This window comes from Balearica regulorum, chromosome 1 (assembly GCF_011004875.1).
Source record: "Balearica regulorum gibbericeps isolate bBalReg1 chromosome 1, bBalReg1.pri, whole genome shotgun sequence".
Classification (NCBI taxonomy): domain Eukaryota; kingdom Metazoa; phylum Chordata; class Aves; order Gruiformes; family Gruidae; genus Balearica; species Balearica regulorum.
The window spans coordinates 75390248-75411410 of NC_046184.1; the positions used below are offsets into that span (position 1 = coordinate 75390248).

Sequence of the window (21163 nt, forward strand, 5' to 3'; positions counted from 1 at the left end):
AAAGCTGGTGGTGAGGGATTTGGGGTACACAAAGCTTGAGAGCGATCTTCTTTACTGCTTGAGTTCTGGTTTTAAGATGATCAACAAGATATGTAAAGGCACGCTCCTTGCGAGAGCCAAACGCGCGTTGCGGTACGGTTGCAGTCTCACTGTGGAACCATCTATTTTGCAGCAGGGCGTGAGGCTCCAAGCTGTGAGAAGCACCCGGCTGTGCCAGCCTGCGTGCGCGGACAGGGACAGGTGCTTCGCCAAAGTCCAGAAGAGCCAAGGACCGCGTGCTAGATCTCCCTGAGTGCAGGGATCCTCCCGAGCAAATCAACTGGGACCCACTCCTAAATGCCGCTGGGATTGGGTCCCGTTCCTGCTGAAATCTATAGGATCTTAATTCAGTTCTCACAACAACAGGGTCTAGCCCTCTTTGGGGTGGGTGCAACCCAGAAAATGTCTACTCCTATTTTAATTGTGGTTTAAAAAAAAAAAATAATTCTTAAGTCACTTTTCAGCCCTGAGATGTTCCTGCCCAATGGAAGGAACTTCCCACTAAAAAGAAATAGTATTGAAACTTTTCTAGAGCAAATAGTATTGAAACTTTGAAGTTTTTCAGCCAACTCTAGTAAACTGCTGTTTTCCCTGGATTGTGAACTGGGGGATTTCACAGGGTATGCCTTAACTAAAATTAAATCTGTACCCTTCCTAAATACATCTGTATCGCATTCGGGTCTTTTTCTAGACAGTACTTTTCTAAATTTAAATTCTTCCCTTGGATAACCTTTCATGTCACTACCTATTCAGCAAAGGGTGTGTTAGTCCATGTGGAAAATTTTGAAATATAGGATCTTGAAATAAACTTGAGTTGAAATTTACTCAGCATAGAAATGCATATTTCTAGATTTCCAGATAACAGTTACAAGAGCTGATCTAATTAACTGCTATTCTGCAGCTCGTAGAGAATCTATTTTATTTGTGTAACAAATGCATATCGATTGGTGGCAAGCAAGTGCTAAAGCAAGTTCAATTGCATTTTATGTTGTGTGCTTAGTCAATAAGGCATAGGAAATGTACGCTTCACGCTGGGATATTGCAATGGCTATTGAAGTACTAGGACGCAGGATTGCCTAATGCGACTTAGCAATCAGCATCAACAGCATCTATAATGTGCCTGCTGTAATGCAGCTGTCTTAGTCACTTAGCGGGTCCTAACGAATATTTACCAGAGGATTTTTATAGTTATTCTATTACACTTCACAGGTATAATTCAAAACTGATCTATTAATAGCATATAAAATAGAAGCATAAAGCTATTTTCTGTATAAATGTTCCCTGCTTCAGTTTGCTCCAACAAGTGAATTTAAAGAACCAAAATGTAAAACATATATGGGTCATAATTCTCAGCAACATTATTTTTTTACCATCACTTACAAAAATACACATCTCTGATCTGAAAAAAAAAAAAATAGAAAAAGTTGGTATATTGTTATAAACGAAATACTTAAGCCTGCTGAAATATCCTGGCCAAGACTTGCCAGAATCCCGACCCAGTGTAATCTTTTATAAATACCTCTCTACAAATGTGCCTCTTCAAGTATCCCTGAGTATATTATTTAAATCCCAGAGGAACTTTAGAAAGCACGTGCAGGAATGGAAATCCTTATAAACGATAGTCTTTTGCATGGGAAGCTTTCTGAAGAGGGAGGTCTGATCCTGCCGCATTGAAAGCTGGCAGGGTTTTTGCAGAAGTTGTACGAGGTACTTGATGGTAGAGGGAAAGTTCCACCATTGGTGTCTGGCTGTGCCCTCGGAAATGAATGCAGCTCTGTCGGCTTGCTGTGGGAAAATGGGAGCGGGACTGGGAGAGCGGGCACAGTCCCATGATGTCTCACGGGAGTAACCTGGAAGGCAAATCTGGCCCTCGGTTCATGTGAGTGTAAATGCCCGCTAGTGTAGCTGAAGCAAAGCAAATTTGATTTATTGCTCATAACAAGATCCTTCAGCACCAGATCCTGAAAATACTTAGGTCTAGCCTTGATGTGAGCAGCCCCTTTGATTTCACATGAATTTGGGGACGTAACATTAAGCGAGTGTATTTAAGCTTTTTTTTTTTTTAGTTCTCACTGCAAGTTCTTTCCTTCAGTCACTACTGCCACTGGGGGAGTTTATCATTTGGATATGACTAGAGATATGATCTCCTTAAGATTTAAGTTTTATGGGCATGTTAATTGAATTAAAAGATTAATATACAGTGCAAGGGACCAAGGACATAGGCGATTAATCCTGAGAAATAAAACATGGTTGAAGCACTATAGGGCAAAAAAACCCCAGCACAGAAGGACCTTTGACAAGAAAGGTTGTTTTTTCCCCCAACAACCCTGTCAGCTATGGCTGTCAACAATAAAAAGAAGAAAACAAATAAATTGGAGGCCATGTGTAAGTCATAGGACCAGAATATAAATACACATGACATGGAAAGGAGTAAATAATACTGACGCTTTCTTTAGAAATGTTCTCAGGCAATACTTCCTATTCATGTCTTACTGAAATGACATGAAATAAAATTTTATGGGAAAAAGTGTTATTAATCACACAGGTTCTTGAGGGACATGCTTACCCGTGTGTCAAGAGGCACTCTTCCTTTACAGGGCTGCTGTCTAGTGCCTTACACCAACAATGCAGATATAAAGAAAAGTTTGGTATTTTATTTGTCAGATCATAAAAGAAATGTGTTTAACCATTGCTGCCTAAAAGGACAGTTTGGCATTTTTCACTGCGGGTCAAGCAGTTCCCCATGGAGCTGGAAATCTGGATGTGAACGGCACTGCCGTAGCGTGCAGAGAGCAGGCGGGGACGGGGCAATGAAGGAGCCCTGCGCTCCTGAAGGCATCTCCGTGGCGTTGTCCCACCCCTGAGCAAAGGCAACTCGCACCCGAGTCTGACCTGAGAAGGCAAATCCCACTGCTCTGGGAGAGCAGAAAGCCTCAAATTAATGAGAAGCCTTCAAAACCCCCAAAGTAAAATGAAGGGGGGAAAAAACCCAGCCCAGATTCTTGCTGTGGTCACTGGGAATTTAATAGCGATCATTTACAATCAGGATGCTCCTAGCTAAGGCTCGCTCCCAGCCTCACGTGAAGACAAGCCTTAGCACCTCTGAAAGCATGCTGGCTGATCTCGGCTGAGGTCCCCACTGAAGCTCATCATACCTGGACCTTTTTTTTTTAAAGGTGTGATAAGAAGTGGCATTTAAAAATGTGTGCATGCCATCAACTTGCCTGTTTTTCCAAGGCAATCCAAACACGCATGGATTCCTCTGAGCGTAGCTCCAGCCACCAACAACGCCCTCTCCCTCTGCGGGCGCAGTCAGGGCTCCCCACGTGCCGTGATACCCCAGCGGCACCTGGGGACCCGGCTCCTCTTGTCCAGGCGTCAGGGCAGGGGGAAGCTGCCAAAAAGCAGTAGTTCAGTTGCAGAACTGTGGCTCCTGTGTCCTCCTGTGAGGTCTGCTCACTGGTCCTCCATAAACATGGGAGAGGAAGTGCTTAGCACCCATGAGGGGGACCCAGAAAATACTGCTTGAAAAAGGAAATCATATTTATTGGACTAGCTCCTCAGAGCAGGATCTTCCCTCCTTACGTGGCTGGAAAATGCTTACCAGTGAATATCTGCTCCTGCAAATAAATCTCAATCTTCAGAATTAATAATAAGGACAGCTAAATGAATAATAAAGTGCATAAATACTTTTCCATTACTGTTAACCATCAGCAATTACTGCTGCAGGGCTAAAATGCAGTCTCAGATTGCAGGGGAGATGTCTTCTTTGGTAAAGTGTCCACTCTAGGAGAGGCTGAAAGCCTCTGCTATAATGTGTGTTGCTCCTTATCCAGCAGCAGCTGTGGTTACTGTTTACAACCTGTACCGGCGACATAAAAACGCTGTCAGCATCCAGTCATACACCGGATGGTGCTTTTGGGGCTTGCGAGCCCAACTTTGTAGCCTTCTGCTCCTTTTTGATAGTTACGTGGACAAAAACTAGATACACCTCCTGGAGGCTATTGCTGGGCTGTGTCTGATTCAAAAAGTCCCTCTGAGTAAGTTTTTTGAGCCTCCTGTCTGTAAAGTGAAGGTTAAAACTCTTCCCTCTTCACAAGCGCATCCACACATAGGAGGCTCCTACACGCATGGCTGTAGCCCCTACTCAAATGACTTGCCTTATGCACCGCTCCTGGAGGTCCTGCTAACACAGAAGAGCGTGTTATTTTTGTGTTGGTTTTTTTTTTTAACTTTGACACATTTTAAATCTCTTCCCTTGCAGGTCTGTGTGGTGTCCTTAGTGGGGTTTGTTATGCTTTGTATTTCGTATCAACCTGATGAGAAGACGTGCGTGCAGTTCACAGTAAAGGTACCTTGACTTTTTAAAAATTTCTTTTTCCTCTCATGTCGTTAAATGCAATCAGAAAAGTTGATACTGGGGATATTTTTAAGACCACACGAAAAGAAGTGAAAATGCACCTGAAATGCAAGAATGGTTTTCTGCTGTTTTCCAGGCAGCTAAGGAAGAAACTGTAGCCTATAAAGGGGAAACTCTAATAACAAATATTTGAAAACAGAGCATGATACCTTTTTATTTGCCATGCTTTAAGAATATCAAAGAGATTCAGATGACCAAATCTGGAATAATTTGGGAAATGTTCAGTGAAAGATTGGAGGTTACTGATTATGTAGAGACATTCACAGAGAGCTGGGTAAGAAGTAGGGTGGCATAAAATGGGTTCCACTTAAATCAAGTTCTAATTTTTAATGTGATCTAAGAAGCATCTCAGCATCTTCCCAGCAGTTTTGCTCCTCACCGTAAAATATGAAACTGCACGGGCACAGGCAAATTAAGAAGTGTGGCTGGAAATCTCCACCTGCCTGGCTTCACGGTTGGGGAAGGGGAGGCCGTACCTGAGCACCCTCAGCGGAGGCTCAGCACACCGGGCCTTGTGCCAGGGTCGGGCATTAGCGAACATGGGAAAGCATTAGCAAACCGTGGGGAGAAGCAGTCATCCATGAAGCAAATTCTCATATGAGCATTGCAAGAGAGGTGCAGAAACCGTGCACCATGCCCTGCCTCGGTCCCCAAAACTGCTTCGTTTACACTGGTAAGCGACAAGAAAAGAAAGGCTGAGAACACTTGTTCCAGATGCGACAGTTTTAACACCATTTTTCTAGGCTGTTTTTCCTTATTATTGTAATTTTTGGGGCTCTTAATATTTTGCAGACACATAATAACCAAGCAAAATACCGACACAAGCAACACAAAATAACAGTGATTATTAACTGAGAAAGGCAGAAGGGAATCAAATGCAAGGAGCGGCTTTTTGAAACCTGGCATTCATCCTCCCTTAGAAATTAGACCCCGGTGTGTCTTTTGTGCCTCTCTCAAACTTCTTCCGTACTTACATAAAGAAAGGGAGAAGAAGAACAATTGTTTCTGCCCTTTGATTGCCTTTACATTCTCGCCCCGTCACCTTTACACCCGCAAGTAAGCATTAGGGCTGCCTGGGGAACTGCTGGGCTGGGCGGGAGCTGCCACGCCAGGCTTTTTATTGCTTGCCCTGCAGCATTAAATTGAACTTGGCGTCCAAGCAGGAAGGGAGTCATCCCTCGTGGTGGGAACGGCATGTCGGGCTGGGCAGCTCAGATGTCTCTGCCACCCTTAGCGATACCACCCACCTTGGCAGTGAGGAGCGTGACCCGTCGCTCCTGCAAGAAAATAAACATTTTTAAAGTGCTCCCCAAGAGATGTAAAATGGGTTATTCCTCATCACCTGGCTACAGTCTCCCTTGAAAGACTTCTGGTTCAATCAATTGCCCATGGAGGGTACTACCCAAAGTACCCTCCTCCCCAGAATCCACCTTCCCAGCATCTCCTATTGCAGCATGCCACAAAACTCGATCATTCCCAGGCTGTTCACCTCTCCAGTACCACGTACCTATTTTAAACAAAGTAGGAGCTAAGAGTCTCCTCCAGGGCTTTGATCACACAGGACTCATCTAAATCTCCAGTATCACTTCTCAGATCTTCAAATGTCAGTTAAAGTCTGTCTCTGAACAAAAAAAAAAATGAACATTAGCTATTCTGCGGCAAGGTTGAGGATGCAAAATTACAGTCATGAGACAAAGCCGAGCAAATTGGGTCATTCTCTCCTCCTCCGGGCCCTGGTGCTTTGTCCAGAGCAGCGGTTGGGCTCAGCCCTATCTGCCCCAACTGTTCCCCCGGGGACTTGGTCCCCAGCCCAGGCCTTGCCCTCACGCTGGTGGCTGGTGCCCACCGAGGCTGCCAGGCATCGTCCTACAAGAAAACGTTGGCCGGGCTTCCCTGGAGTGCAGTAAGCACCCTGGGATCTCTTGCATAGCCCAAGGGTCACTTTGGGAGGAGGACCACACACAGACAGGCCTGGGGGATTTTAGTGGAGTCCCCATGTGACCCTATGACCACTGCCTGTGACTCCCTTGCGGTGGTAAGTGGGAGGAGACCCGTGCAGTCCCCTCTGCCTTCCTCCCTCTCAAACAGCTGCTTCTTTCATTTCACGCTTGCCTGAGCCCTGGATCCTGCTGTAAAAGGAGGTGTTAGAACTGCTTTCGGCAGAAGTCCCTTCCTGAGTACCGCAGGTATCCGCAGCACCCCGTGTGTCCGTGAGAAAGGGGGACCACCACCCAAAGGGAGGGTGGCTTTGCTCTTCAGGGGGACAATGATGAGTCCCAGGTTGAATTTCTGCCCCTGCCCCATCTCTGCGTCTGCGGGAAGTGTGCTCTGCAGTAGGGCAAAGCAGGGTGCCCAGCTGTTACGTGTGTATTTAAAAGAGGAGATCCTCTCCCTTAGCAAAAAAAAAAAAACAACAAACAAACCAAAAAAACCCCCCAAAAAACCCCACATAGGAAAATTTTGAGATCTCCTATGGACTTCCTGGGCTATCTGCTAAAATTTGACAGATCACTCACTGTGGTCCCCATCATGGCATGTCTCGTGGAAGCGTGACACCCTCTACTCCTGCCCACCCAGCCCCAGCAGCCCACACCGTGACACACATCGCAGTTCCTGTTCCCTGCACGAGCTCATGCCTGAGCCACCACCACCTTCAAAGGGGGTCCTCTGGATCCACGTCTGCAAACCCTTCTGGTTTCACCTCTGGTAACTATGAGAAGCTTTTTCCGTGAGGAACTCGATCCATATTAGGGTTTTTATTTTCTTTTTGGCACGGAGCAAAACTATTGCCACTAAATATTGCTAAAATGTTTCTTCCTCAAATGAGGAACCCGAAGGAGGATGAGCTGCCATGCTCTGACCTCGTATGCTGTCTCTCCCCGCTTCCCTTTTCTCCTTCTATTTAAACAGCAATCACAGTGCCTATCTCTCCGAGGCTGTTAAAAAACAGTTTTCCAGTGGCAAGTTCTGGTTCCTGGGCAGAGCTCACTACGTCGTTGTATTTGCGACGTTGAAGTTACCTCCAGGTCTGGCATGTGATTAATCTGCTGATGGGATCTCAGCACTCTCCGTCTTGTGCTCCCTCCCAGGCAGTATTTGCATTTGCCTCACCTTTGATATTTGGAAATGTGTTCATTTTCAGCAGCTCACGGAGAGATTCCTCTGCAAACATCTTGTGAGAATAATAAGCTATTTGGAAATTGCCCTATGTCCCCACGCATCTCTGCTCGCCTCTGAGGATTGCTGTATGAGCTGCCCGTGTGTGTGGTGCGTTTTGAAGGGATTACAAGATTTCCTTCCCTTTAGGTAGACAACAGGCAAATTCTTGCTTGCTGTACCTGGAGTGTAGTAGTTGGATTTGATGCTATTTTGTCCTGACTTTGGATAGAAATTGGTAGCTAAATAAAATACCTGCCAGGGAGAATCAGGCACACTGTGTAGTCTTGGCTTAATATCTCATTTATTAGGGAGGCCTGATTCTGTCTCCTGCTGGTTTGAATCCAGGGACTTCCAGCCAGTCTGCTAGGACTTCTACATTGCAGAACAACTTTGGTCCCTCAGAGAAGAGGGTCATCAATGTTTGTCCATTTTCCCCCTCAAACACACTTGCACCATCTTTTAAAGTAATGCCACAGGCCTACGAATTACCACATCGTTGTTTGGAGGGGGTCCATCAGTCAACAGTGCTCCCTTCTATGTGCTTTATACGAGGAGGTGTTCCCATTTTCCAACTTCACCTTTCCCACGGACCTTTACCTTGAAAGCTGCAGGGGTAAAGTAATTGCATTTAATCAGAGCCACCCTCATTTTGAAGCTGCCCTTGGTTTAAGACTGCAGGGGAAGTCATTAAATTTAACAGTAGCCAAGTCTTGGAAACAAAGATCTTTCTGTAAGAATTTGGTGATATGGGGGAGAAAATGTATATAGTGCTTTAAGATCTACAATAAGCCCAAATATTTTTTTTTCAAGCTGGCAACAGAATAGGAAGATTGATTCACACTGTAGATATAAGACAAATATACCAGGAGTGTGAATTTTATCAAGACATACATACTTGGCGTTTCAAGGTCATAAAAAATGCTTTTATATTGATAGTTTGCTTGCAGTATTGAGGTTAAGAGAGAGACAGAGAAGGAGAGAAGCTGCTGTTTAAAATAACAGATTCCCAACCATGCCATGTGTCTGACAGATAAGACGCCAAGAAAAATAAATGTTTTTACAGTGCTGAACAGAACCAAAAATGCTATTTTGGCTAAACACAGAAATCATTTTAATATACATTCACACATATTTTGTATGCAGCACAGCAAGTGCCAGTTCCAGCTATCAAAAGCAAGGGAAGTCCATATGCTCTGGTATCCAAAGGTCTCAGGTGCAACCCGGAGTGACAAAGGCTCTGAATTGCTGCTGGTTTCCATGCGTTTCTGGGGGTGGTCTCTGCATCGCTACCCTTGATAACAGCCACTCTATTTTAAAGCTGCCACTGGTGTAAGAAGTAGGGGGGGGGGCCTGACAAACAGACCCTCGTGCTTCTCACGCCATAGCAGGGGCAGCACTGGGAAATGAAAGGCGCTCACCGCTTTTTCATGCCTTGGAAAGACTTCTCCTTCACAATTATGGGGCAAGTTTTGGAAAGGGATTGAGGACAACACGCACCTTCTCGTGGAGATTTGCATTCCTGCTCCACAGTAGGACCTGGGAAGCAAGCAGGCTGGCTGCATTCACAGGGCCACAAGTAGGAGATCAGCCACCTCGTTGCCTGATTTGCAAGTATAAATCAGATTTGTTTGGGCATGCAAACCAAAAGCTGGGAATAACACATGAGAAAAGTTTCAAAAACACCTACTTCTCGGCACGGCCTGGGATAATATGTCAGCCCAAGCCTCAGTCTGCTCAGCTCTGCTTCAAGGAAAGTGCAGCCAATGCAGGTACAACGGTAGAGGAAGACCCTCCCTGCCTCTCTATAAAGCTTCTGGCTGTATAGAGACACAGATTTCTTGGTGGTCTCATTAGGTCTCAAAATCGCAAGGCAATACTCACGTAAAATATGCAAAGCAGAATTACGAGTTCTTGAGATGACCTGCTGAATTTGGCATCACCCAGAAGTTATAGCTGTCTTGCAATTTTCCAAGAACACAATGTCCAGATAGTCCATTGAATGCACGTGTTCCCTGTGAAGTACATGTGCATGCATTCATTCTTGTGTTCCTCATTCTCTGTGTAGCTGGAAAAAGAGTGGTTTTATGCTTTTTTTTTCTTTTTTTTTTTTTTTTCTCTTTCTTTCAGCTGATGTATTTTCTCCTGAGTGCCCTGGGTCTGGTTGCCTGTGTTTTGGCAGTGGCTTTTGCTGCACACCATTATTTGCAGATGACAAAATTTACCTGCGATACCATCCTCGAGTCCTGCCAGTGCAAGCTGGACACCGCAGACCCCCTCGGTAGGACCTTCGTCTACCAGGACGCAGCCGACTGCGGCAGCCTCACCAGTATGCTCAACCTGTACTTACTTCTGCAGATGGTTCTCAATCTGATCGCGGCCCTGGTGTGTCTGTCGGCATGCTTCGTGATGTGGAAACACAGATACCAGGTCTTTTACGTGGGCGTTCGGTTCTACCCTTTAACCGCTACTGAAGGCCAGCAACAGAAAGTATAGGGTCTGGGCTGGCGGGGGTTTGTAGCCTGGGAATGGAAAATGTCAGCACACTGCCACCACAGACACCACGGGTGGATGAGTGTTTATAAGGTTTTTGACAAGGAAAAACGTTCACACAGTTTTAATGAATATCTTTTTCAATCATTTTAAGAGCATTTCATACGGCTGCTCTTGCAAAAGGTCCCTTGTGAGACTACCTAGAGGTCACAAAGTCCTAAAGATGCAGCCGTACAAATACTCACCAAAGAGGATCTTTAATAGCCATAGACAAAATGAGAGCTTAAAAAAAATAATTGGGAACTCATCTGCAGGGCTACAGCAGTTAAGAAGTAGGGTCCATTTCCCTTGCTGGTAGATACCTGTTCTTGCCTTCAGAGAAGCTATACCGACTTCTAACAGATAAGGATCTGGTCCAAACTGCTTAATTATAATTATGCTGATCATGTTTAGGGAATATATTGTCTCTCAGATGCTCTGGGTATAATCCACGCTAACCTGATGGGGATTTACCATATGGAAAAGTAATAAGGGAGGTCAAGACCTCTTCAAATGCAGGCTGAGACCAACAGCAAAGTGAATATATTGACAACTGCCATAAAAAATATACATAAGACTTTTCTGAGTAACTAATGACATAGTCCCATTACTAATAAACAACAACGTGAGAGGGTTGACAAATGGTGATTCGGTGGGCCCTGCTTGAGACCCCAGACAGATTTCTGAAGTATGAGCGCTCGCCACATTGTGAGAAAAGATCAATTTAAGAAACCTCGAGTTGCGCTCCTAAAGTGGAAGACCCTAAATCACTAGTCACATTGAAAACTATGTTGACATTGCTGTAATTTCAGGCTCCCAAGCCCGGCGTCTAGCCAGTTCCACCAATTATACTCCAAGCACAAAAGGCCAAATGCATTTTTGGTGTAACTCCTCTGAAGACAATCAGCCTTACACACCAGCAGTGGAGTTGGGCCAACAGCCCTGAAAGATATATCCATGCAACAATGAATGTTTTTAAAATGGGGTGGAGGGAGGGAAGCAAGAAGAGACTGCCAGTCTCCTGAAGACATCGTTTATAATAATGAGGGCAAGAGAATAACGATTTCTTAATAAGCAGCATAAAATAACAAACCACATTCAAACAGCGCTTTTTCACCCCGAAAATGTGGCCCTAGAAGTGCTTTATATCTTATTAGCCTTATACCAAGCCTTGTATCAAGCCAAGTTTGTCACTTTGTCCCTTGAACTGTCATTTCCACTTGCACCGCGTGGACTTCTAAATGTAGGAGCAAGTCTGAGTCGGCAGCATTTTGCACTGCCTGCAGATAGCTGTGCAAGGGCAAGGCAGCTGGTGCTCACACCCTGCCATGACTAGGGATTTCCCGATCCCTGCCAGAGCAAGGGTGTTTCTGAGGTGGGGTGGAGCAATCACATGCCAGAAAAAACTGTGTCACAGTCGTTAGCAAGGAGGAAGCAAATAAAACTTCTATAAGGTTTCAAAGGAGCAAAAACTTTATTTTTCTGCAGCAAAAATATCCACCAGGGAGTCAAAAACCCAGTCTGTCAAAAAACTAGTTGTCTAAGTAGCTCCAATCTTACCCAAAAACTATCTCCCATATGGTGATCACACGCCATCCCAGGGCTAGACCAGCATACCTCCAGAGTCAAAAGACCACAGCATAGTTAGGTCTCCTGTGGTCCACCTAGAGCACTGCTTGGTGTACGTGCTCAAGTTTTTGTCATGGAAAGTGCTTCTAGAGTAGACGTAGCGTCACCAAGGTCCTCTCTGCCAAGCTGCAAAGCGAGGAGCTTCAGAAAATGAAGGTTTTTGAGACCAGCTTCCAAATGGCCTTTTTTATGCACCTAAAAATAACAGTCACTAGTAAGTGTGGCTGCAGGGCACATTTGCAAGAGTGCCTGTTCGCTTGCCTATGTGTTGCCACCCACCCGAAGTCCTAAGCCTGGCTCCCAGGCATGCTCAGGGCAAGTTGAGACAGCGGCGGAGTGCGCGGGCAGACTGGCGATGTAAGACCTGGCTGCCGGCATCGGCGGGGCTGTCCTTCTGGTGGCAGGAACCAGCCCGTCTCCCCCAACTCCGGCAGGGCACACTGCAAGCAGCGCTCATGGACCCGTGCCCTGGCCAGCCTCCTGTACAAGATGGATACGTAGGGGTGCCTCTCACCCGATGCCGACACTCAGACGTTGGTTTGCCCTCCATCCCTCGCACGACCCCAGCTGTGCTCGCTGACAAAGTGTAGGGCAGAGGATATACCTTCCTCCCACCTGCGCAACCCTTGCTGCGCCACTCCTCCCTCCGGCCAAAAATGCAGGCTCTCCTCTCTGCAAAGAAGATAACAAGAAGCGAGAGAGGGACTAGAGGAGGTTGAACGACAGCTGAGCTTTGGGGCCTCCTCCCACCCTTGCTGCCAGGCACTGCGCCCCAACGGCTGGCGAAGCAAGAGGCAGGCTGTGCGGGCAGAGCAGGGCACGCTTCCCACCCTGCCCTTTCCCACCTGTCCTTGCTGTTCAGAAGATAACTTGGTCTGCAGCGCTTTAGCTCGGGCTGCGCTGCGTGCGGGCTGGTGGCAGTGAGCGGGTGCAGGAGAGGGCCGGCTGGCCCCGGCCAAGCGGCGTTTCCAGCAGAGCCAGGCTTTTGTCTCCTTAATCCTTTGACCTCTGGCTCACCCACATGTTTTCATTGCCTGTCTCCCGTCACCTCCCAGGCACTGGGGCTCCCAGAGGCCACCCCTGTTAGATGGGGCTGGGCTCACATCACCTGGCCTCTACGTACTCATCCCCGGGCTTAAAATTGCTGGGACTCTTCTAGAGGATGAAGGAAGTGGCGGTGATGATCACAGGGTTGCTGCAAATGCCTTCAGCACCGCGACAGGGACAAGAAGGGAGATCTGGATAAGAGAGCCTGCTCCTCTTAGCAAGCCGTGCATCTCCATAACAGCACACCCTCCGCTTCGAGCCGCCGAGTCTGGTTCACTAATCAGCGCATTACAGCTTAACCTTTTTCTCTGGAAGAAAGCAATATTCATCATCTATTCTGTTGGTGTTTTAATGCTTAATGAATAAATACAGGGCATTTTGATCTAGTGAAGACTAACTTCTGTATTTCCTGTTTATATATCTCAAGAGCGTAAAATCAAAACAGGAGAGATGGGGAAACGGACGGGGTAGCCTTTGGAACCGGTTTCCCCCTGGATGTGGTTTTACATGTGTCTTGCTCGGATCAAGAATTTCAGAAAGTACTAATTAAAGGATTTTCACCTACCAGAGCATATTCAGACAGCTCCCAGCCTTTTCCCAGTGTCAGAGTCCACACAGACTGCACTGGGAGAAAGCCTGGGACTAAAAGGCTCCAAAAGGACAGAGGTGTTGAAGAAAAGAACATTTTTTTTTTTAATGTCCTGGAAATTTATTCTCTGAGTGAATTCCGCAGAAAGGGGTAGGATTAAACCGCTATGGACACAGAGAAATTGCAAAGGGCTCGATGTAATTTACTCTCACAAACCCAGGTGTGATTCTCATTTGCACCCTGGCCACTTTACACTGTTTTCACAGTGTAAGTTGTAAAGACGGCATCAATCATTTTTACACCTACTTTATGGCCATTTTACACAGCTAAAAGGGCCCTTTGTGTAAATGAGAACTCAAGCCCTAGAGAATTTAATAGAGAGGAGATCCTTTCTATAGACTGTGCTAGACCCTCTAATAGGGTCTATTACTGGGATATAACTCCGTGCCGGATTTTATAGCTTGGCTTAAAGATCATCAGTCTCGATTAAATTCAGTTCTGCAAAACTTTTCCAAAGGCTGTAACCCCCCGGTGACACGACTGCTCCCCCACCCCGAGCACACACAGACAGTGATGGTGTTGCATGGATAACTGCTTGTTTTTTAAAAGGAGAAGCAGCAGCTACCACTTTCCTCTGGCTCTGAGGCATTTTGATGTTGTGCTATGCAAATACCAGAGCGACAATAACGGCAACAAAAAGGGAACCGAGACACGGTGCCTTACATGGAGCCAAAATGTCACATTCTCAACCCAGCCAGGCGCTGAAGTGGCACCCACTCCCGAGGAGGGACTGCACTTTGTGCCTCTCTCCCTCCCCTGCCGCCGCTGGAAGGGCCGGGGCCGGTGGGTGAAGGGGAAGCGCCTGGCCTGCCACCGGCCCACTCCTCCCGCCACTGCCTTCACGTGACGGCCATCTGCCCGCCCGGCCCTGCGTGGGCACCGCTTGGAGCTTCGCCTAAAAAACAGCCCTGCGCAAGAGCGCTGGAAACTGTTATCAACTCACAGGACTATTTTTTTTTTTCCTCTCCCCCCTTTTATTTTTTTCACGCTGCCAGCCAGCGCGATACTTGCTTTGGGGGCCTTTCGAAACAGAAAGCACGCCGCTAGCGTGTGAGAGAAGCCGCAGTTCAGGTCCTCTATATTTAGAAAGCCAGGATGTCATACCTCCCCTTGAAATTTTCATAGTCCCCTGCACCCCACCCACCCACACACGTACACATGCTTGCGTCTGGAAAATGTTTTTCGGTCTTAGCGAAGGGTGTTGGCTTAGGGGGATTCAAGGGAGGTGCAGAGGAACAACAGCAGCTCAGTCCCGAGCGCGAAGCTCGAAGCCTCCTTAAGGCACCAGGCGGCATGGCCAGCAGCGGGACCGGGGCTCGCACGCTGTGTGCGGCTCCGTGCTGCGGCTCGGCTGGAGTCGAGGGTCTCTCCTGCTGTTGGCCTGTAACATAAATCCTGAGGCAGGGATGAGTTTTTCTGAGGTGTATGGAAGCCCTCTGCAGTGTCACGTCAGGCAGTGCTGTACCCTCCGCCGAAAACGTCTTCCTGAGCTCATCTTTAGGTGACAGCGCACGAACTGTAGCACCTGTAGCAAGGGCTCCAAGAAGATGCATTTTGGTGCTAGCTCGTCTCAGGTCTCTGCATTTCCCCCCCTCCCAGCGATTTTTGCTTTCTACTCCCCTGCTGCCTCCTGTGCTCACCAATCAGTAGCATTTATCCTCTGCTAAACTGGCTCTGTAGTCAAATATTATTAACGATAATTGCATCTACAAAGACAAGAGTACATTTTTCTTTTGGTTTTGGTACCTGATTTCCATGCCTTTGTCCAAGCAAACAATTGAAAGACTCATCTAAACTTCAAACTTGTTTGGGATTTCTTTTTTTTTTTTTTTTTTTTTTTTTTTTTTAAGAAGATATGGTCAATGCATCTTTTATGTTACCATACTGCTTTCCCAGTCCACAAAGCCATCTTCACATTAGAGCATGGCCATTAAGGCCCGCTTACAGCAGCTGACTGCAGAGAGACCATGGAGTGGGGACACACCAAGGCTCACAAATGACCCCCCACTTCACCCAGGTGCACCCAGGTATTCCTGCCTGGCACAGGCGTCCGAGAGCCAGACTGAGCCGGGAGAATAACCTGCAGAGGGTGATTTGAATGCGCACTTCACCTTCAGTCAGATGTATTATGAATTACAAGCACTGGGCTGACCTCAAGTGAGGGGAGATACAGAGAGTGACACCGAATAAGGCAGCCCTCGGCGTTAAGAGTCCTGATTGTTCTGGAAATGAGATATTTGAGCAAGGCAGGTTTTTAACTCCATTTCACTCTCTGTGGCCATGTAAAGAGATCCCTGTTTTTAAACAGCCCGGAGCTTACTTCAGTGAGGGATTTCTCTTTCACCAAAACTCTGATGAGATGAAGTCTTTACCTGATCTGTCCTCCATCGGGCTGCCTGGGAGCATCACTGCTGAGCTGGAGCCGCAGGCATGCAGAGGGGCATGGAAGCCACCATCACGTCTTTTTTGGGACCATTTTGACAGCCCCAAAACTGGCAGTGCTGGCACAGGGAGGGCAGGGGCAGCCGGTGGCCCAGATCCGTAATGTGCCCGAGTCAACCAAGCCCTGGTGCTACCCATTTATACTGACTCTACTGGCCACCAGGGATTTGGTGGGATAATTTAGGGAACAACCGCAATGAAAATAATTGAAAGCAGACATTTACACTTTCCCTTCCACCTTGTGAATCTGAGTCGGTGAGTAGCATGCACATGAGGGGGAACCAAGGGGAGCTGATGGAAAAGCGAAAGCCTCCCGTCCCGTTTCACTGCCCGAGCCTGCCAATGTGCTGAGGAACAGCAAAGCGGTACAGAAAATAACCCACCATAAATCAGGCACTGTAAACTCTTTTGTTTTTAATGATCCGAGGTGTTTACTAGGTCAGGAATGTGAAAAAGAGTGTATTTGTATGGGGTCCTCCCTGCTGGTCTCAGTCTCCCAAATACCAGAGCCCTGCATCAGATGGGGACCCAGCCAGCCAGGCTTTTTGCTGATAAACTTTGCTGTGGCCACAGGAATTAAATTTTTTGACCTAACTGGACTGGGGGGTGGGGAAAGATAGTTTACGAGCTGCACTCATATATCCGTATATATTCTGTTCAGGCTACTGGTTTCAGATTCAGCATTTTTTCTTGTGTACAAAAGGAAATGCTAGGATCTTGGCTTGCAAAAGTCTGCACTTCTGAACTAACAGGAGTTGCATCTCCACTTTATTTCTAATAAAACTTTTCTCACTCGCTCCACCCCGGTTTCAGTGTTTCCCTTGCTTCTCCATTTTCTGAAACAGGGACTTTTCCTTGTGCATCCTCCACCAGCCCTGAAAAAGGCACCGGGTCTGCGGGCTGCGTGCAAGCAGCCCCTGCTCAGCCAGGGCAGGGGAGGCATGACGTGCAAACTGGCTCAGGAGACTTCTCCTGAGTTCTCCTCCAAACGTGCTCCAGTCACTGATTAAGCTATTGTTCACAGCAAATTGTCAAAAAATTAGAGAGAGCCAGTGCTTGAAAATCACGCAGGCTAATAGGTGACAAGTGGATTTCATTAGCTGAAGCAGTGTGTGCAGCTATTGCACAGTCAGGCTCTGCCGCCACCAAAGTCTCTGGAAATTTCACCTGAATAAGGGAAAATTCAGGACCTGTGGGCAGCCACCGGGAACCCAGCTGGGCTGAGGAGGTGTCGCACCAAGCAAGGGGGGCTCGCGGGAGCACGTGGGGTTGCTGGACATCAAGGCTGACCCGTGTCTCCGAGGGAAACTGGCCCGTTTTGAAGGGGTCTGTAGACAATAACGAGCCATACCGACTCATGGGTGAACCCTCAGCCATTGAGGCATGGATGGCAAGGCTCTGTCAGGATGGCCGTACGTGTGCCCATGTTGGCATGTATACACATGCACCCTTGCAGAGAGGGAGATGGGGAGGCGCTACATAACATGAAGTCTATGCATGGACGTATGTAAAACTACACCAAAAGCTGTTGTGGGTGGGAAAGCCACAGCTTTATGTAGGTACATGACTATGTGTAAGTGCAAAAGTGGCCTGAATCATGGCATGGCTTGACCTGGGCAGCTGTGTGTCAAAATACCAAGCCTGGTGACACACTCCATTTTACTCTCACCTCCTCCCAAATTTATTGCAATATCCCACATTTCCAAACAGCTTTGAAGCCTTGTCTACTCTTTAAAGCAGCCTGTCATGGGTCCATCCCCTCCATCACCTCCCCTCTCAAGCACGGGAATGCCCTCTGCTCCAGCTCATGCTTGCTCCGCTCCTCACCTCCGCACGGCTTCGGGGCTGCAAATCCTCACCTCAGGAAGAAAAAAGTAGGTAGAGTAGAAGAGGAGTAAAGGTTTGTTTGATTTGTCTTTGTCTGAGCATGGCATATCTTACTGTAAGGTTTTTCCCACTAAAAGGAACGCTGTTGATTGTGGCTGGTTTGGAATTTGATGGTGTTTTTTCTTTCAGTGGCTGTAAGGACCTGATTCAAGGCCACTGAAAAGGACAAAAAACTTCATGCTCAGCTCACTGGCCTTGGATCAGCCCGTGTAGGAAATGAATTCTCACTTGTGCCTAGCTGTGGGCTGATACGTCCAGTGCTTAATAGAAAGCATCATTAGGCCTGCTACATCACACTAGAGGCAACACTAGCTATTAAAGAAAGTAGGTTGATTAAGGAACAGCCTTGAAGACTAAAAATATTCAGGGAAATAAGAGGCAATGTCATATGAAAGCAAACATGCAGTCAGCTGTTATCACAAAGCTCTTCACATGATGGTCTGCGCACAGGGTCTCACCCAAAGCATGGTTGTTTTGGACAATCTTAAATAGTACAGCCCCGCTATTGGCAGCAATATATATATGAAGCAATTCAAGAGCTCAGGCCTGACCCAAAGCCGATGGAAGTCAACGCATTGACTTCCCAGAGCATAGGAATCACTCTGTGTTTGGAAAGATATGTTGCAGTTCAATACATTGGTCTGAGCTAGATATAAATTAGCTCTTACAGTACTTGCTTAGGGAAAAATGTACTGATATCGTCACTGTCAAATCCGCATGGAAACAAGTGAAAATATGGGGGTTGTAGCTAACAGGTATAACACAAAATAAAAATAAAGCAGCTGAAGGAGAACTTAAGCAGTCAAGGGGAAATGCACCCAGTTCAAATGAAATCTCTTTGCCCAGACAAATTTCACAGTGCACGAAGTGATTTGAAGAGGAAGAGAAGAAGAATGGCAGGAACTCAGCATCTCACTTTTTCACAAGCCTCAAAAACATTGCAGGCAACGTGAGAAGAAAATATACATGGCTTTAGTCCTGTCTGGAAACACGTGGCACAAACTGGGGCAGAGGAGATTAAACAACTTGGCTTCACCCCACCTTTCCCCCCTCTTTTTGCTCCCCTGCTCTTAGCTAGCATTATCTGGGCTGCTTGGTCCTCAGGAAACATCCAAGTAGCCAAAATATGGGCAGGATTCTTGCCATAACCAAACCAGCCAATGAATGAAATAAGGCGCTTGTTTCCTGGAGCGGAGGGAGGGGAAGGGGGGAGGATTTAAACATTTCTCTGTGGTGTTGGAAACCCACCTTGAGTAGAAGCAGTCCCTCAGCTCACGCAAACCACCAGTGCTCCTTTGACGTCAATTGGCAGCTGGCTGGTTTGCACCATCCCAGGGGCTGGCTGCCGCGGCGTAAGCAAACAGCTCAACCCGGCAGCAAGAGAGACAGTGATAGGCACACTGAAGTCCTGCACTCCTTCCCTCCATTTTATTCCTTTTCATCATCACCTATGGCATTATTTTCAGATGCATAAGGGCACAGGCCAGTTACTGCAAATATCTTGTGGGTGAGCGGCACGTCGGGTGGTGATCCACGGGCCCCAGTGGGGCTGGCAGATGCCAGAAACCTGGGGGGGCACTGGGGTGGCTCTCTGCACGGAGACCCTTGGGACTCAGGGCCACCCCTGAGCTATGGCGGTGCCCGGGGCAGGCTGCCATGGGAGCAAAGCCGTGCTCATGAAGTCACGTGAGAGGCAGAACCCACGGGGAGGCTGCTGTCTCCATGGAAGGAATGGTTAATGTCCTCCAACCTCGATCTGGGTGCTGATCATATAGCCTCATGAGGGACGATTTGGGAGAGTTCATTAAAGGAGTGAGAAAACAAGTGACTGTAGGAAGTACCAGGGGCATTCATCTGCTTTTCCCTTTTGCTCTTCCCACCGCACAGAAACCACACCTGAAGACAGCAGGAGCAGGAGAAACCTGATTAAGTTTGCCGGACACTGAAGTCTCTTTGCAGAGCGTTTTCTGCAGCACGTGGCAGGAGGAAAGGGAAGCGGCAGCCGCACAGCTGGCTCCTGCCCTCCCCGGACCAGGTTTTGTGCCGCAGCCGTCCATCCCAACCCTGGCCCAAACGCATCCCGCACAGGACAGGGACAGCTGCAACACATGAAAGCTGTGTCCCACCGCTGCTTGCGGAGCATGGCAGCCCTCGGTTTCGGGGGATGCTGCTGCTGCAGCGGCAGCGGGAGGATGAGGCCAGCTGCAGTGGGGAACGCCTCTGGGGATCACGCATGGCTGCGTTCCTGGACTGCATTTTTCAGCAGCAGCAAAGCAACCCACTCTTTCGCTTTTCCCACCTGAAAAGCCTTCAAAAGCCTCGACTTTCAGAGAAGGAAGGCTCTGCAGCCCCTGCAAGCCAGCTCTGCTGAAGCTGTCCTGAGATTAACACCCCAAAATGAAGGCAGCCAGAATTGCTGATGAATTTTGAAAATGAAAGCATCAGAGACCCTGAAGTCCTGGATCTCATTTCTTACCTATGCTGAGGGCTGATCGAGGGCTTGCAGCATGCAGTGCGATGTGGAACCCCACTGAAGGGCCTGCTCCTTCATTCCCACGAGCAGTATTTGCTTCCGGAAAAAGGGATGCTGTGCGGGGCCGCGGGCTGGAGCTAAAAGGCGCAATGGACAAAGGAGGCTGGACATGAACTTCCCCCAAGCCAGAACAAGTTTTCCTGCAGCACGTTTGCTGCTTACGCAGCCAAGAAGCGGGCTGTGAAGGTGTGTTGTTATTTCTTTTTACAACACAGCCCCATTTGAAGGCCCCTTTGTGAAGTATCTGGACCTACTTTATAACAACCCTAAGGCAGTTCAAGCAAGGCGTAACCATACCCTGGGACTTGCAGTGTGACCCCCTTCATTTTACGGGGTGGTGGGACGACGTGAATCCTTTTTCCCAAACCTACTTTTACCAGTTTTGGTTGAAATGCCTGTAAAAAAGGCAGAGGGCCCAGCTGACCCCCTGCAGTGACCGAGGAAGACCCAGTTTCGAGGCAGGACAAATTTAGCGACCAACTGAGGGTTGCGGGCTTCGCGGGTAGGCACGAGCCCTGCCGGACAGGGGCGTGGGGTGGGAGCGCCGGCTGCCTGCTGAGCCCGGGGGCTGGCTGGGGTGAGCAGAGTAGCGGGCAGGTGTTTCCACGAGCAAAACCTCTCGAGAGCAGCCACTTGCTAAAATAGACGCCACGTGATAAACCGAAAAAGAAAGCCCCGCTGCCCAGCTGGTGCAGGCAGCCGCCTGCCTGCGTGCGCGGCACGGAGGCAAATGGCTATTTTTATCAGAGATGGCCAAAGGCTGTGGGAGGTGGCGGGGGCAGCTGGCGGAGGTCTTGGCTTTGTACCGTGCCGGGGCTGCACCCCAGCA

The 21163-nt window shown here is 47.9% G+C and overlaps 1 protein-coding gene across 3 annotated transcripts in view; it reads left to right on the forward strand.

Moving 5' to 3' along the window:
• The window catches only part of SSPN (sarcospan), a 40040-nt gene extending 26831 nt beyond the window's left edge, over window positions 1-13209 (forward strand). For 2 of the 3 annotated variants that reach the window (XM_075759143.1, XM_075759133.1), the window contains 2 exons: window positions 4304-4390; window positions 9746-13209. In XM_075759143.1, the coding sequence (XP_075615258.1) occupies window positions 4334-4390; window positions 9746-10111 (423 nt within the window). In that variant the 5' untranslated portion in view covers window positions 4304-4333 and the 3' untranslated portion in view covers window positions 10112-13209. Of the gene's footprint in view, window positions 1-4140; window positions 4220-4303; window positions 4391-9745 lie in introns of those variants that run through there. The other variant, XM_075759149.1, reaches the window with a different exon arrangement.
• The last annotated feature ends 7954 nt before the right edge of the window (window positions 13210-21163 follow it).